This window comes from Acromyrmex echinatior, chromosome 12 (assembly GCF_024713525.1).
Source record: "Acromyrmex echinatior isolate Ae372 chromosome 12, ASM2471352v2, whole genome shotgun sequence".
Classification (NCBI taxonomy): Eukaryota; Metazoa; Arthropoda; class Insecta; order Hymenoptera; family Formicidae; genus Acromyrmex; species Acromyrmex echinatior.
In genome coordinates this window covers 3,664,105-3,682,233 of record NC_141863.1, presented here as the reverse complement: position 1 = coordinate 3,682,233, position 18,129 = coordinate 3,664,105, and the positions used below count along the sequence as shown (strand labels likewise).

The 18,129-nt window shown below is 31.9% G+C and overlaps 1 protein-coding gene and 1 long non-coding RNA gene across 5 annotated transcripts; one reads left to right on the top strand and one right to left on the bottom strand.

The window, feature by feature from the left end:
- Positions 1-586: 586 nt before the first annotated feature.
- On the top strand, positions 587-18,124 carry LOC105152001 (proton-coupled zinc antiporter SLC30A2). 4 transcript variants are annotated; one of them, XM_087411747.1, is made up of 9 exons: positions 4,151-4,778; positions 4,849-5,280; positions 11,094-11,278; positions 12,198-12,314; positions 12,421-12,569; positions 13,165-13,316; positions 15,178-15,400; positions 15,615-15,855; positions 16,174-18,124. In XM_087411747.1, the coding sequence occupies exons 2-9, from the start codon at positions 5,219-5,221 to the stop codon at positions 16,314-16,316; spliced, it is 1,272 nt and encodes a 423-aa protein (XP_087267873.1). In that variant the 5' UTR covers positions 4,151-4,778; positions 4,849-5,218; the 3' UTR covers positions 16,317-18,124. The 4 variants fall into 4 exon arrangements, with proteins under 4 accessions (XP_011064318.1, XP_087267873.1, XP_011064320.1 ...); XM_011066016.2 differs by lacking the exons at positions 4,151-4,778; positions 4,849-5,280 and adding an exon at positions 587-759; XM_011066018.2 differs by lacking the exons at positions 4,151-4,778; positions 4,849-5,280 and adding an exon at positions 8,523-9,990.
- Positions 3,433-4,942, bottom strand: LOC147907744 (uncharacterized). The gene is made up of 2 exons (XR_015546875.1): positions 4,859-4,942; positions 3,433-4,276 (listed from the first exon to the last, which is right to left on the bottom strand). It is a non-coding gene; the product is annotated as an uncharacterized LOC147907744 (long non-coding RNA).
- Positions 18,125-18,129: the final 5 nt, after the last annotated feature.

The window sequence follows — 18,129 nt, the reverse complement described above, 5'->3', positions numbered from 1 at the left end:
AATTTATTTTGAACGCCGCGGTCGCGAAGCTAATCAGAGCGAGGCGAGCGAAGAAATTTGACACATTTCTGTAACCCAAACATTCCATAATCCAATAATTCTTCGATCATATCGAAATGGGAATGATAGAGCAACGATCGGAGCAGGCTTAAAATTATTACGTCCTATCATTGATCATTTTTCAATTGAGGATCGAGTGTAATGCGCGAGGTCGCACGAAATGGACTAATTTCTCATGATAAGGCACATTTATCATCGTTTATCTTATTTCGCTTATTTTATTATTTCGCTGGAATTGTGGATCAAATGCATGAAATGCATGAAATCTCAACAACGCGAACTCGTGATCAGACATCTGTACATCTAATCAGAAGCAGCTCCTATTGATGGCTCTCGCGGAGATAAAGATATCAAATTGATTGATCTAGTTGTCATGCGTGCGTCTCCTTTGTTCATAATATTTATGTAAATACATCAAGAAAGAAAGAGAGAGAGAGAGCCAGCTCGCCACGCACTAATGACATCTCCCGACGCATAGTAACCCCGCGCTGCCGCAGATTTGCCTTGCCTTGCCTTGCCTTGGCTGCGCGATCGGCTTGGCGGACGGCTTCTGTCAATTGTTCGATGCTCGCGCACCCGCGTTGTTCGCACTCTTCCTCGACGATCTGCTTGGAAAATTCACGACATGGATAACAGCAGAGATAAATCCGCCGACGTAGAAATTCTCGCTGTGGTCGAACAAAACAACATAGCTAACGAGTAAGTCTTGTTGTGACAATATATTTTGATGTTCGGGTATAACTTTTTTTTTTTAATTTCTTGTTTGTTAACAGAATTAATTTAATTCGTAATCAATTGAGTTCGTTGAGCATTTATACTTTTGATACTTTTGCAAAAAAAAACGTGCCTTTCTTAAAATGATTTTTTTTTCCTTGTGGATAACAATTGTTCTGATAATATACAGTTTACAGAATTGAAACAATTTAAAACAATACTAAAATGAGGAAAATAATTAGGAAATGAAGAAAAGAGTGCTTCTTAAATTAATTCTTGAGTTAAAAAATTAAAAATTTATTTTTATATATTTATTACTAAAATTTTATTATAGTACATAATACATAGTACAATTATTTATATATATATTTTTTTGTTTTCTGAATTTTTTAAATTGCATTACTTTTCTACAAGAAGTCCATTATTACGATAGCAAATTATCGAGTATCGACCAAACTCACCAAACGTACGCGTTATCAACAGTCATAAATTTTGACAAAAAATGCAAAGTAGTTTTCATGTCGACTGTTATTGTTAGAAAGTTTATGGATGGCAATACTAATATAATTTATCGAAAAATCTGAAATAACGCGTTAAATTATTCAGGGACATTCAATCATTAAAAATCCTACTACCTTTATACTTTTTTATTATCGGAGCCATAAACGTAGTTTTTGATAGACAGTCGGAGGTCATCCATTAATAGATATTATTTCTTTCTGACTGTCCAACATTCTGTGTGACGATCTTTTTTCTTGCGATCACGTTTCTGTATAAAAAGGCAACTCTAAGTATCCAATTATTTTACACGAAACCCTACCCTTCGTCTTGTAATATCCTACCAAAAGAATTACAAAACATCGTTGCACCAGATAGCAGCCAATAGTTCTGATCAAACACTACCGTGAAAATGGACTTCAGTTGCACCGTTGACGAGTAAATAACAAGTTTAAAATTGTTCTTAGCTTTTCGCTTTCAGTATTGTTATTTCAATTTATTAAAATTGCTAAGTTTGATTTCGACAAACGATTCAATTTTAATTTACTCTAATCAGGCAATCGCATGATCCACGATTTCAAAACATTACCGGGATCTTGGATAGCACGGAGACGTACGATTTAGAATGGAAAATGTATTTCCGTATAACATTGTGTTGATTTACGAGTTTTTATCATGTGAGCGTAGCTTTAGATAAGACCCAGTTAGAGATAATTTAATAAGTATTTTCATCTTCTCGTTTTACGCACATTCATTTTTCCGAGTATCTCATAACACACGTGTATTTGCATCACATCAATTGATCAATGATGCACAATGGAAACCATGGCATCCATGCACACGACTATCAGCATTTAAAAAGAAGTACACGTAATAGGCAGCATATCTATTATATTTCATCGCACGTCAAGAAGAAGACTGTCTATATTTTTATGCTGCGAGTGAACACGATTTGTCGTACAATTACAAAAGTTAAATAAACATTTTTTTACACTAAATTTGAACTTAGCAAGAGAAAAGAGAATATCTATGTAAATATTGTACTGTTCTCCTTCAGCTTATTTATCTTCTTTTAAATTGTCTCTTTCGTAACTGCTTTATATTTGTATATATGTGTTGTCTTCTTCGAAAGTATCAAAATTACTAAGTTCGATTTCGTAAGCTACCATTTCCATGTCTCCCTCATTGAAATTTTTATCTTATCTAACACCGGGTCTAAAATAAGTCGATAGTCCTAAGTCTTATCGGTGAATCGGTGAAATTGAAGTCAAATTGACCAATAGTCAATTTATACAACTGAAGCTCGGTTTTTCATTATTTAACTTGTCATTAAGTTTAATCTGATGTTCACCCAATGAGTTTCTTTCATGACATCATCATAAATAAAGCCTTCCACTTTGAATAAAACATTAGGCTAAACATAAAGGTGTGTTCCATTTGGCGCTCACAATGCTCACGAGCATTATCTGTCTTTGTAATATTTGATAAACAATAAGAATAAAATGATTCTATAAGCATTTTAAGTATCAAGTGGAAGACATCCTATGGGTCACAAAAATTTAAGCAGTAAAACGTAAGAGCGAATTGACCAATTAAAGTAGGCCATCCCTGGTGAAAATTTTTCTCATTATTTTTATACGAATATCATATTTTTATACGAATTGAAATATTTTTTAGAAATACTCAGAAATATTCGGAAAGTTTATATCTTCTCTCAGAATTTTTCATACAAGTGAATTCTGAAATATTCTGAAATTTCTTATCCCATAATTTAAAAAAAAATATTTTTAAATTTTTTAGATTTTAGAACATTTCATCAAAAATTATACAAAAAAATCTTAAAAATCTTACGATATTTTATAATTAACATATATGAAAAATTCTGAGAAAAGATGTAGATTTTTTGAGAAATGTTCCAATTCGTATAAAAAATGTGAGAAAATTATAAAATTATATAGAAATTCTGAAAAATTATATTAAAAATTCAGAGAAAAATTTTCACCAGGGATCCAGCAAATCCAATATGTTAATTTCCTTACGTCTTACTACTTAAGATTTTGAATGTTATAGTCTTAATTAACAATAAAATTAGAAATACGATAGAGATACGAGATTAACGATACTGATTTTCTTAAGATTAACCAAATTCAATTTTCTTCCTTTTCATTGGTCCAAACGACTCGCTGTACAATTAACGACTTATTGTGAATGTGAAAAATTATAATAGTCATCTACTTAAATTAAGACTTAAGATTTTCAACTACTAATTCATTGTAGACCCGGCGTTGATTCTTTTACAAACTCATTATGATAATTTTGGAAGCCACGATCGTCAACAAAAGCTGTTGTGATGAAATCTCTAAATTTTTTCAAGAGCAAATCTCAATTTTCGCCTGATCTTTGTTAAGACAATCTGTTAAAATTTAACGCAGTCGGGCATGACGTGATCGCAGGAAGAGCCTCTCGATTATGAAATCCGCGCGATCGACAATCGCCTCTTTGAATCGCCGCGTGCTTCTGCATCACGTGTATCAGCAATACCTCTTTGGAAAGTTACATGAACGTGCCCGCGTGTTTATTTCACCTTTACCATTCGCTCAGTCTCAATTCGCGCTCCATGGGGCATGATTCGTGATATGATCGAAGATTTTCGCTTAGACTCGTTCAATGGGATCTCTCACTATAATCCGTATTAGTGGAGTTTTAAGAAACACATCGCTGATCTAAGGAATTTTTCCCTTTTTTTTATAAAAAAAATCGTCGAAAATTGACATTTCACGTCAAGAGCATTGTGCTGGACTTTTGAAAGAACGTTGATCTTGTTTGGTCTCGTTCGGGATTTCGAGACTATCGATTGATAAGACGCATACTATAATACAACCAGCGCGATTATGGCGAAGACATCAGTGCGAAAGAAATAAATGACTATACTTGCCAATAAATCGCACGAATTATTCGCACGATTAATCCACTGCGATAAACCGGATCCGACTTGTGAAAGCATCTGTTGACACCAAAAAGTACATGCGGAGTGATCGTCAAACTCTAAGATACAAGATATATCGGTGATACTTATAGATATAACAAAGGTGGGGGGAAGTGTTCAGAAGTTTTAAAAACTAAGCAAGGTGCGATAAGAAGAGTTTTATCTAAAAAGCGGCTAATTCAATCAGAATTTCTTAAATCGGAGCTACTTTTTCCCCAACGATTTCTCTCGGACGAGTTCAAAGACTCGAAGTTACTAACTATTTTTTACTAAAAAATAGTTAGTGTTCTTTACGAAGGCGAGTGTGGGACGAAAGCTCGACGGGAGAGACGTATCTTCTCCAAATGGAGATAGAAGAAAGAGACGGTGAGAGAAGATAGAGCAGCGAGTGAGAGAGCAAAGTATTAGTGTAAGTGGGGATTTCTGATAAAGACAGACTATCTGGCAAGGAAAGGCCAGAGAGACTGAGGAGACTGGGAAGGAAAGATGTAAAAAAAAAAGGAAAGAAAAAGAGAAAGAGGTGGAAAGAGAGTGTTCGTATATAAGAAGAAGATAGACCGATCGCTAATGTTAGATCTTTTATCTGTCAGACGAACGGACCCAGGCTGACCACGGGTCTTCTTCCACCGAAAGAGCGGCAAGCCGTGCCTTCGTTCTTCGTTCGACGAGTGACGGTTGCAGTCGATTCGCGTCTCTCTGATCGTCCGGAGGACAACAATCCACACGACTTCACTGATTACAACACGTACCAGTCACCGTGCCTCCTTCCTCGACCGTCGCCTCCATCCAAGGCGGTTTCTCCGCCTCGGACGAATCGCAATTTTGTCTTCCTCTTTTTTTTCTGGCATTCATCTGGCACTCGACTCGACTCGACGAAGGATCGCTGAACGGATCCCGTTCAAGGAGGACCAACACGGCGACGTCGCTCTATCGGCGGCCGACCGACTGCGAGCTGACTGGATGAGCTGGATCCACGAACGCTCCACCTCGGGATCGATCATGGATGACGAGAAAATCAAGCTGTGAGTTTTTTCTCCAGTCGCAATCTTTGGTCCTCGCTGTGCGCGAGTCAGGTGAGATATGGCGAAGGAGAGATCGCACGGGACCAGCGAGTGGAAAATTTCGCGACATCGCAGAAACTTTAGGAGAAGGGGCTACTGTCAATCTGTCAGATTGCGCTCCGTATACTACGGGTTTCGGTTTGCTCTGCAGCTTTGAAGGATGCAGCTGTGGCATTTCGATGCGTGACTAATTGTTTTTCGTAATTTCCATGAAGAGCTTGATTTTTTAAGAGAGATGACGGTGCTGCGTGAATGTATGACAAGTGGTGTCCGTTGGAATCAGAAAAATTGGAGTGTGTTGTTTCTTGAGAGAGTATCTTTTGAAAAATTATTGAGCTTCCCAATTAATGTTCGCACAAGAATATTGAAGATGTTGAGCTTCTTCTCTTTTCGGAATATATTGCTCGATATCGAATTATATATTGGCAGACGGAAAATATGGGATAATCGTTAGCGAAATCGATTGGAAAATTAACCCTTTGGAGGAAGAAATTACGTACACGCATATCGTCAATCATCATTAACATATTCATGATATGATCATTGAAATCTTTCGATAACACATTCATAAATGTTTTCGTAAATATTTTGATACCTCATACCTTATAAATATTTTGAACAATTTTTTTGCATTTATATTTGAGACGTAAATCTCTTTTGGAAAAATGTCAAGACGCCGAGTTTCTAAATTATCAAATCTGTTTTTTTATTTTTATGAAATGGATACATATTTGATATTTGGTAAAAGCGAGAAAAAAGTTTTAGTATAGTCCAGTGCAGCAATAAAAAAACATATTAATCTCTCACAAATTAGAATTTTTTCTCATTCATAAAAGTTCTCATTCATAAAAAAAAATACGTTTTACATAACATCGCGGAACAGCCTTGAAAGAATCTAATATAAATATAAAAACATTGCGGAATGTAATTAAAAAATTCTTATTATTTCTTGATTATAATCAACTGTCTTTTAACATTCACACACACTCGTCACATTGTCGGCGAGAAAGCCTTTCCTTTTTCGATTTCTCTTTCTTCGGGCAATGTCTCCGCGTGTTAAAAAGTCACAGAGCTCGCTCACTGATTGCCGAAATTATGCGGCAATTTTACCGTACGCGATATGCATTGTAGCTCTGCAAACACAAGGCCGTGATTCCCCTTCACTTTGCCACGCGACAGGATCTCAATACAATGGTCGCACGCGAGGATGTACAACAAGTTTCATGAGCATTAAAAAAAAACCTAGACGTTTCTTTCCATTAAACTGTCGTGCGTAATTACAGTTCTCTCATATAAAAATAACAAATCGGGTTTTTCCACGAAGTTATCTACTCGAATCTTCGCGGTACGAGACGGTAAATTTCTATTTTTCCCAACACAGTTCTTTTTTTATACGTTAATAGACTATCATATAGTCTTTACAACTCGTTTTGCTATTCTACGAAATTGGAATCCCGAAATAAACAAGATCCTGGCGAGGAAAATCATTTCGTTCTGCTGACAACTTTCATTGCTCCGTTTTCTGGTGTTTCCCGCCCGGATATTTACGATAAATCATTGAACTCGGATAAAATTGCGTCAACATCATTTACGTAAATCATAATTCCGAGAAACTACATAATTATGAGGAACTACTCGTGCGAAAACGATAAGGGGAGTGCACTCTCGCATGATTCCCTTCGGTTTTGTTCATCACGGAATATTTTCAGTTAATGTCGGAATAACGGGATCAGCTTTGACCAGAAAATATCTCGGTGTCCGTGGACCTTCAAAATGTAGCCTTGAAATACTTTGCGTCACCGATGTCTCTTTTTTGTTCTCTCGCATTGGTAATCCACGTAAAACGTGAATGGATTCATTGTTATACATTTGTATTCGTATATATATATATAAATCCATTAAATGATTTTAAAAAAATTAGAGCTTTACACTCTCCAGCGATTGATTAATGATACATTTGCGTTTGTAAATCCATTAAATAATTTAGGATTAATCAAAATATACACTCCAGTGATGTCAACGGTACGTTTGACATTTATATCCGATTTAAATAATAAAATAATTATTTTTTATTATCTTGTATCAGGATGCTTTGGCTTTTTTGCTAACACGATTTGTGTCACCAAATATCAAGAAAGATAAAATATTTTAGTGTCAACTTGTATCACTAAATAGAATAAATAAAGAAATACACTCTTTAGAATCTATACCTTCTTCAGTTTCATATTAAAAGACGTGTACAATCTTTGGAATGAACATTATACATGGAAAGATACTTTTAAGTGTGAAATATGAAAATTATTGGCTTAACCGACTTGCATGAAAGATGCCAATATACATATATAATAACAAAACAATCAAACATGTATGCAGAAAATCTATTAGACTACCTTCTCTAAAGACCAACGATTAGATCGTACGTCATTAGAGAAAGAGCGACCATCAAACGATCGTTTAAAGCACGATCGTTTGACGATCGTTTGCGGTTGACTTCTCGAGTTTCTCTCTCGTCAGCGCATCGTACCTGTAAAACCGCGTATACCGCAAGTTTTTTTTCTTTCTTTTTTATCCCATTATCGACCCGTCACGCTTTCCAAGAGTCGAGAATAACACATTGAGTTAATTTATGATTGTTTAACCGAAACTGTGTTGTACATAATTTTCGTGTTGCATGGATAAGATAAAGGACTCTGATGAGCTTCCTAAACTATTTTTACTGTCGACATCAAACTATGTTCGACATGCTTGTTATCTCGCGTTAAGTCACGAGTAACAAGTAGTGGCGTTTGCGAAGTGCATAATTTTATAGCCCGTGTAACAATCACGTTTAATCGCGGAAGAAGAGTGCACTCGCGTGTGCATTTGTCATGCGATCCTGAAACAATAGGCGCAGGGATCGCGCTTGCTCGAGTTTTCTTTCTGGAATTATCAGTCGGGACATTTAAAAAAATAATCGTTTTTTTCCAGACAATATTAACATTTAATGTTTGATATACTATCAGCTTGTTTAATTATTTATCGTATTTATTCCTGCACTTTGTTAACAATCTCTTTTTCTGTGCCTGGGAAAAAAAATGTTATATATATATATATGGACATATTTCATGTATAATTATGTATAATTGTATATAAAATATGTCAATTTTTTTTATATAAGTTTATATAATTTTATATGATTATATATGAAACATTTTTTTCCAGGTTATTTGATACTCGTTCTTAGGTTCTTTAGCTGCTTAAACAACTGTTACATAATTAGACTAATTTTATTAAGAGATTTTATTTTATTACTAATCTTATGAAAAGTTTGCAAATTCACAAGAATTCTTATCATATCAGCAATACATTTTTTCTAACGTCTTGTCGACGCCCATGCAAGCAGTTCTCTCTGTCTTGACGAGGCAAGACTGTTGTTCTCGTATTATCACAGTATAATTAATACGAAACTGACATGGTGTCGGATAGCACGACGTACGGAGCGACGAATCGACCGTTGTCAGTTATTAATCCGCTGGTGCACCTTATTATTTAAGAACATACGACGATAATCCGCAAACCGTTCAATCGATCTGAAATATAATTACCATAATAATAAATAATACTTCAAAAAACATATAAGTAATAATAAGATATATATAATAGAATGATGACTTTCAAAAGCCAATAATTTCGTGTAAAAGTCCCCTATTGTTATATTTCCGTATTATAGTCGCTCAAATGATAACAAATGAAAAGTTTCCATACAGTAGTGAAACTATTTGTCATTTCCTCATTAAGTGGCGAACGTGGGAGAAAAAGAGATAAGCAACTTCGTGCGTATATCGTTAACAAAAGGAAGTATGTTGCTCGAGATACGCATCGATGCGAGTCCTCGCGTTGTCCTCGCGTCTCATCCGCGGTATCGGCAAAAATCTACAGATTATACACTACCGGCAAGTACCTTGATTGAACGACGGAGACCGTCACGAATCTTTATGAATATCTGATTACCGTGCCATATTTGTTCGTCTGTACATTCTGAAGGACAAATTTCTGAGGGTCAGCCTTCCCTTTCCGCGCCGCGAACGCTGCCTCTAAAAAGATTAAGGCTACATGATAAAAATATATATATATATAGGTGTAAAAATATATAATTCGTGTTGCGATGAAAATTATGAGTTTATCAGTTTAACGAGCGATTAAATATTATAGATTGCAGATAAAAGTTAAATGATATTTGTTAAAGCTTAAATGAATTATGCAAATATATTATTACATACAATGAATAAAATGTCTGTGTGAGCGTCCGCGATAATTATTAGTGTGTGAATAATATATTTATAAGAATTCTTTATTATTTATAATTCTTTACAAAAATACATATTGTTTATGCATCGCAGATGCTCATATAAGCATTTTACTTGTATTAATGTATTTTTGAAAATTACTTTTATTATAATTTTTTGTTATGTTACTTATACATAATGTTACAAGTGTTACATATGTACGTATTAATGATATAATATAAAAATGTTCGAAAAAAATTCAAGATGCGACTTTTCACACATTTTTAAATATGATAGCGTATGCGGTATCGCGAAATCTTCGTCTTCATCGATATTCTTCGATCGAGTGATTTTGCACACGGCATCATCGTAATTGAATCACAGACGGTGACAGAGGAACTCACAGGTACATGTGAAACGAATACGCATTTACACACGGCATTATTGAGATATCTGGCTAATAGATAATAGCATTCTGTGAAAAACGATAAGAATTGGTCAAGTATTTACGTATATAATGTGTTGCTGTTGTTAAAGCGTGTTACAATGTCAACAATTTATATTGTGCATATAATTGTGTCTCCATCAGATTTTTTACAGAATTGCTTACTAATTAAAATAGAGTAAAAAAACATGTACATGAGAATCATTTTCTTTTTTCTTTCTTTTTTTCCAAAATATTGATTATTCTTGATGATGTCACAAACACAAATATTTCTTTTTTAATATATTTTAAATGTATAAAATATATTTAATAATGTTCTCAATATTTCTAAAAAATATGGATTATTTTTATAAATCTGCATTTAGAAGTAAATATATCTAATTTGTAAAAAATAAAAAATAAGGAATATTAAGAAACCTTTCTTTATCTCAAATTAATCAAATTACGCAAATTATATAAGTTATTTTCGATAAATCATAAATCAGGAAATAAATTCTGTTACAAGTTCGATTTTATAATTTTATAATTTTCACTATAATTTGAACGTATAAAAAAACTTGATGGACTTTATACTGAGTTCCATAAATTAATATATATATATATATATATATATATATATATATATATATACTGCTCTTATCATATTAATCAATACGAATCTTTGTATAAATCTTATCAAAGAAATATAAAAGATAGTCCTGGGATTGATATAGATTTCGTAATTTGACAAATAAAAAGCTACCGAAATTATTTTTACGTATCCAAAGAATTCCAATAATATAAAATTGACATGATAAAAAAGATGATTGACTTAAAATAATTATTAAATATAAATGACTCTACAATGATATTATTTTTTTCTCGAATCATCGACGGCAAGCTATACACGATTATTTCATTAATACATAATCATTTTCTTCCACTACGCAAAGTCGTATAAGGAAATCATCGTAATCATCTTAATGAAGTAAAAAAATCACTCTTCTGTAAAAATGATTTTTTGTATCATTACTTTAATAATATTCAACTGTATACAATAGAAATTTATAATGATGTATTTGCAGATTTAAAGATAAGGCGATTTATGGCTATGGAACGAGCATTCCCCCGAATAACAATGAGGACGACGAAAATGAGATGTCACCACGGAAGGTCATCTTTTGCGTTCATGGAAAATTGTCAGGTTGTTGTACGGTTGTGAAAGGCTCTGGCGACGAAAATATAGTTGCGGATTATCAACAAAATTCATGTACGTTTTCTTTGCGAGATATACAAGTATAATGATGCGATTTAAGATTTAAGGAGCCTTTCACTTTTGCCAGCCATAAAATTAATCTATTCTTATGAATTTTTTAAAGGAAGATTCAAAAAATGATGGCATAAAAAAATATTTAAATAAAAAATGTTTTTGTAAAAAAAATTGTTATTTTTTAGTTTGTAAGACATCAAATTGTTCAAAAACTTAATTGTATTAGGTGTTGGAATTAATTCGTAGCGTTTTTTAATGAAAGAATGTTATTTATTTCACATGAGCATTAAAAAATACATTAATGAAAGTACTTCCCATCACTTGTAAAACGCTACGAATTAATTCCAACACCTAATAGTTCTTGCGCAAAAGTTAGGAAACAAAAAAAAACAGGAGATTATCTTAATTAGTTTTTTAGTTATCATTTCTACAAGGTTAAAAACATTTAAAATTTCAAAAAAAATGTGTTTTAGTTTCACTCCGGAAGTTTTAATGTACTATGGTTATTCTTGTTAAAAAAATTTTCCTTTTTTTCATAAAAGGTGTTTTATACCAGTTTGTTCAGTCACCGAGCAATTCTAGTTTCTTTTAAGAAAAATGTGCGACGATTCTTCATGAGATGTCTATTTTTTGGATCAGCATATATTTTTGCTATTTGATTATTTAAAAAAGTGACAATTAAAAAGTGAAGTGAAAATTATCTGAAAAATAGAGACAACAATGACAAATCATTGTAAGAAAAATATTTGTCCAATTCTCTTCTAAATTAACTAGAAAAAAATCTATTATATTTTATTATAAAATATAATTTTTGCATCAATCAAGTAACTTTAATTGACATTTAACGAATCGTGACTTTTCAAGTAACTCCTTTTTTTTTAACTAAACACTTATATTCCTTTCTTATGATTATTTTTAGTATCTCCAGAAGATCATTGTCACAGGGAGAGGAATGAGGAGATTGATAAGAAAGCCCGAAAAAAGTTGTTGATCGCCAGTGCGCTCTGCGTTATTTTTATGATAGCAGAAATCGTTGGTAATATAACAAAACGCGTTATCTGTATAAACAAGAATGCTTTGTAAAAATTATACCGTCGCGAAATTATTATAAATTTCCTTCTTATTTTTCTTTTTCTCTTTAGGCGGAGTATTATCGAATAGTTTAGCGATAGCAACTGATGCCGCACATTTGTTGACTGACTTTGCGTCTTTTATGATATCTCTTTTTTCCATCTGGGTCTCCAGCAGACCAGCCACTAGAAAAATGCCTTTTGGTTGGTATCGAGCGGAGGTGAGTATTTTTTTCCCTTTCTCTTTGATGTAGATATTCAGATAAAATTGAGTTAGTTAAACGTGGAATCTTATTGATAAATAAGTATAATTTATATTATTAATTATTTTAGATCAGGACCATCCAATTTGAGCTCCAGAGCCAGAATACAAAGCAATATCAACGTAAAAAAATTCAATGGATAAGATTTCGAGGGCTGTAAAATGTTGATACGCATCTGAGTGATGCTTATCAATATTTTACAGTTGAAATTTTATTTACATTGAATTTTTTGTGTCGATAACTGCGTTTTGGCTTCTGAGTTCAAATTGAACAGGCCTGATTTAGATATAAAAGTTAATGATGTGAAGTTAATGAGAAGATGTAAAGTTAGAATAGAGAACAGTATACACATGAAATAAATATTGCATGAAATTTGTTTAAAATTGTTTTTAATTAATTTCGAAATTATTCGTGATGTATTATAATTTATGTGGAGTTGTATCACAAAAGGAAGACAGTTAATACACACAGTGAAAAAATGTACATACATAATAGTAATATAATAATATAGTATAATTCATGATAGTACATTTTCTGTTTTCTACTGTTTTAGGTCATCGGGGCATTGACTTCGGTTTTATTAATATGGGTAGTTACCGGCATTTTATTCTACCTCGCGATAGAAAGAATTGTCCATAAGGACTTTGAATTGGATGCAACGGTGATGTTGATCACGTCTGCAGTTGGTGTTGCGGTAAATCTAGTGTTAGTGATATCATTTAAGACAATATTTATTTAATCTTCTGTACAACGGCAATTCATGCATAACAACATAATACCGTACGATTGTTCCTATAACAATGAAAAGTACAATGTACTTAATGTTCCTGGCGAAAAATTTTTCTCATAATTTTTATATGAATTGGAACATTTTTCAGAAATATTCAGAAATATTCGGAAAGTTTACATCTTCTTTCAAAATTTTTCACACGAGAGAATTCTGAAATATTTTGAAGTTTCTCATCTCATAACAAGAAAAAAATATTTTGTAATTTTTTAGATTTTATAACATTTTATCAGAAATTATATTTACAAAAAATTTTAGAAACCTTATGATATTTTATAATTAACATATATGAAAAATTCTGAGAAAAGACGTAGATTTTCTGAGAAATGTTCCAATTCGTATAAAAAATGTTAGAAAGTTATAAAATTATATGAAATTCTGAAAAATTATATGAAAAATTCTGAGAAAAATTTTCACCAGGAGTAACATTAACTGACCCAAGTAACACATGAAGTTTCGATAACATCGCAGTTTAAATAGCATTTTTGTCACAGATATTGGCATAAAGTCATTGTGTAAAGTCATTGACGTTTTGAAAATTGTAACAGCAAAAACGATATCGAAGCCATTTAAATGCTTAACTATTCTGCTACATAAAGAGGTTGTTACATGTTTAGTTTTGAAATGTTTGCGATAATGTTGCTTAAACTGCACATGTAGCAGAATTGTCGTCACAATGTCATTAGAGCATTTTGACAAAGTTATAAAAGCAAAAATTTTTAATAAAAAGCTAATATTTTTAGTAACTAAATGTCGCAGCCATTTGACTACATAATTTTGCTGTAAAAATATTGTCTCATATTACAGCAGTGGTAGTCGGAATAAAGATAAAAAAAGATAAACTAATAAAGGAAAATGATTTTTGTAAATTAATAAAATCAATAAAAAATCTATAATTTTTTAATTTGTAAAAAGAGAATTTAAAAAATTTCTTTTTTGCTTTAACTTGAATTGAATATCTGGCAATTTCGTTTCACTAAGATAAAATTTAAACATTAATTAATCATTGCAATTATTACAATTTATAAAGTATATATATATATATATATATATATATATATATATAAAAGTATACTAGCGCTGACAAACATTCATAAACATACAGAACTACGCATAGAATCTTATAAGTACTAATTAATTTTAGAGCCACATAAACGAATGATCAATTTTTTGTTATGATATAACATTGATAATCACGTTACTCTTTACTTTCGATGACATACAAATTACAGCCGAATTTTCCAAACTTTTCATCTTAAAGACTTGTTAGCTATTCACTTTTTAACTTTATTCACTTTAAAAGTAGCAAAATGGCTGAAATTAGTTTTGGTTTTTCTGATAACGTAAAGTCATAAGTGCACTTACAGCTATCATTACAAATAAAATAACTGCGCATTTTGACTTTCTAGTTGTCATAGAGAGTCACTACTATTATAATGCACAGCTAAAGTAGATGTGGCTACATTTTGATCCTTTTTTAAATTTTTTTACAGCCAGACTGTGTTACTTGGCAAGCATCTCCTCATTGCGTATATACTATATAATCGCGAATGATATACGAATTAATTTAAATGTGCGAAATGAGAAATATTTGAGAATTAATTGAATTATATGAATGGCCTGATTTGAATTTTATTTAATTTAAATAAAAAAATTAGCTCAAAATTGTTAGATATAAACTAGTTTTAACAAAATTTTCAGAATTAGCGTCTTTACTTAATTGCTTTAATGTAGAGATTGCTTTAATGTTATATGCATTATATGTATGTGATATTATAGAATGGGCCTGTCGTTGCATCAGCACGGCCACAGTCACGGTGGACACAGTCACGGCGGACACAGTCACGGTGGGCACGATGATGTGGAAAATGGGCATGATGATGATCTCAAAGGCGAGCAATCAAAAAGAAATATCAATGTGCGCGCCGCATTCATTCACGTTTTGGGTGATTTTATTCAGAGCGTGGGAGTATTCGTCGCCGCATTAGTCATTTATTTTAAGGTATCTTCAATTATGTATCTTTCATTAGTAATTTATCAACGTATATTTTTACATACTTTTATCATGTCTCGTGAAATAAAAATAAAACTTTGAAAAGTTATCGTTCTTGCGTTCTTTATATATTTATCTTTTATAGAAGTTTTGTGACTCAATGAACAAACAGGCTTATCTATTGAAAACATAAAACATGACTAATAATCGATTAATATTTCAGCCAAGTTGGAACTTGGTGGATCCAATATGTACATTCCTCTTCTCCATATTAGTTATTCTCACTACAGTGGCGATTATTAAAGATGTAATTAATGTTTTGATGGAAGGTATTCCTAAGGGTTTTGACTATTCACATGTGGAAAACACCTTTATGCAAATAGATGGAGTCGTTAAGGTGCACAATCTTAGAATCTGGGCGCTTTCACTCGACAAGACTGCTCTGTCAGCGCATCTTGCTATAAGTACGTACACCCAAAAATATTCAACATGTGCACTTTTTATATTTATGCATTTTAGTTATGCAACGATGCATTCTTGTATATTCTTAAATTCTTGCACCTATGCTAGATCCTTTTTAACATTATCCTAGATCATTATATATATATTTCTTGATTCAAACTGTATAAATTCTTGCATTTCATCGTTCATCTTTAGACTTCTAAATTTTATTATATATAAAATCATGTTTCGTATTTTTATTATTATTGTCTTATTATTTATTTATATTATTTCGCGATATTTGATTTTTTATTGAAATAATGTGATATTTTCATTCGCAGAACCTGGATCAAGTCCCCAGAACATTTTATGCACCGCTACGCGGAATATCCACGATAAATACAAATTCTTTGAAATGACATTGCAAATAGAGGAATTCAACGAACGAATGGAGAACTGCAAACAGTGCAAGGCGTTATCATAATAAGATATTACTGTTATCGTACTTATGTGTCCTATAGTCACAAAATAAGGGACACAATGTGCAACGAAGATATTTTTAGATTACTATCAACTTCATTACGAATTAAGTTGTTAAGATTACTTTATTCGCGAAAGCATAGCGTACACGCATCACATTGAACTCTTGTTGTACATTTCCTTTTTTTTTTCCTTTCTTTTTTTAACCAGCTCATATAGATACATACGAGCAGTCAATTCGTACAACGCAAGTGTTTATTGTGAATAGTATATTGTGTGTTATTCCGTTATGAGATAAATTATAATTAATTCCATAAATAAATCAAGATATATATCGTCAATTGTTTCAGTTACGATTGTAAATGTTTCTCACATTGATTTTCATACTAATAGATGGATATATTAATCTTTCAAGTTAAAAATTGTAAAAATAATTAATATTTATTTTTAAGAATGACTAGAATGCTCCGATAAAAGCATCGACGAGATGTTATTAAAGACCGGCCAAAGATTTTTCGTGACTATCAAAAGAACCCGAAGAAAGCCCGTCCGCAATTATATAGAGCGATGATATCAATTATTTTGGCTACTGAGGATAACAAACGTAATTTTTAAGGACAGGTTTAATGTTATCCTTCCCAAACAATATATTCAAAAACGAGTCATAAGACATCTTAAAAACATTTTTTTGAAGATGTCTAAAGTTTACCCATATAATACACTTTATCCCAGAGATGTTTCTGCTAACGTTCTCAGAATATCGAGACATTTTCAGGATACTCTTCAGAACATCCCTAGTTTGAACATCTGTGCTGGTAATTTATAACGTGTTCTTTGCTTTCTATTTCTCGTTTTTTACCTCATGTCTTTTTTTTCTTCTTTATGACTGTTTTATTGACAATCGCGTTTCTTTTCACGTATTGCTATTCTTTCGAAATCCATCAATTTTTATTTCGGACGAAAGAAAACAAAAAATTGGATAAGAGGCAAAAAGGCAAGAGGAAAAAACAACCGAGGAAAAAAAATATATATGAATGTTATATATATTATATATATATATATAATATATATAATTATATATATTATATATAATTTTATGTAATTATATAATTATGTATAATTATATGTGAAACATTTTTGCGAGAAAGAGGAAACAAAGAACACATTGTATATTAAGCTTTGATATAAAGACATCTAAAATAGTCTAGAAGATATTTTTAAGACGTCTTATTTGAATTTTTTGTTGCTGTCTGACAATAAGTCTAACAGACCAATACATTTAAATAGTAAATAGTAAACAGTCAGTAATGTCATCGTTCTTCATACATTTAAGTACAAAGGCTAATTCTACAATGTGCTCTTTGTTTCCTGTTTCTTGCTGTTTGTCTCTTATTGACCAAAAAGGCAAGAGACAAACAAAAACGAATTAGCCATTGTAGAATTAGTTCTTTATGTCACGGAAAGGAAGGAAATAAAGCATTTTTGTTCATTTTCTTATACCTTATATACTACATTACGCAAGAGCCTATATTCGCTTTACTTCGGGATTCACTGAATTGCATTCCAAAACTCGATTATGTCAATCCGAGTACTTATTATTTTATCTTCATCAAATATTGAACAAGAATAAGATATTCGAAGTTGACAGAGTAAATATAATAGTCACGATTTATCCAGAGCTGATCGTACTTTTGTAATAATCCCTCCTTGTAAAAGGTGATAAAACCACCTAGCCGATATTATAATTGTAAAGGATATTGTATATATGCAAAAAAGAAAAAAGAGAATAAATAAAAATTATTTGAACTTGAACTCAA

Bases quoted from the DNA above. Each gene is read 5' to 3' on its own strand.
- LOC105152001 (XM_011066016.2), top strand. From the start codon at position 686: ATGGATAACAGCAGAGATAAATCCGCCGACGTAGAAATTCTCGCTGTG. The intron at 760-11,093 runs GTAAGTCTTGTT...ATGTATTTGCAG, and splicing joins CAAAACAACATAGCTAACGA to ATTTAAAGATAAGGCGATTT. The intron at 11,279-12,197 runs GTACGTTTTCTT...GATTATTTTTAG, and splicing joins GGATTATCAACAAAATTCAT to TATCTCCAGAAGATCATTGT.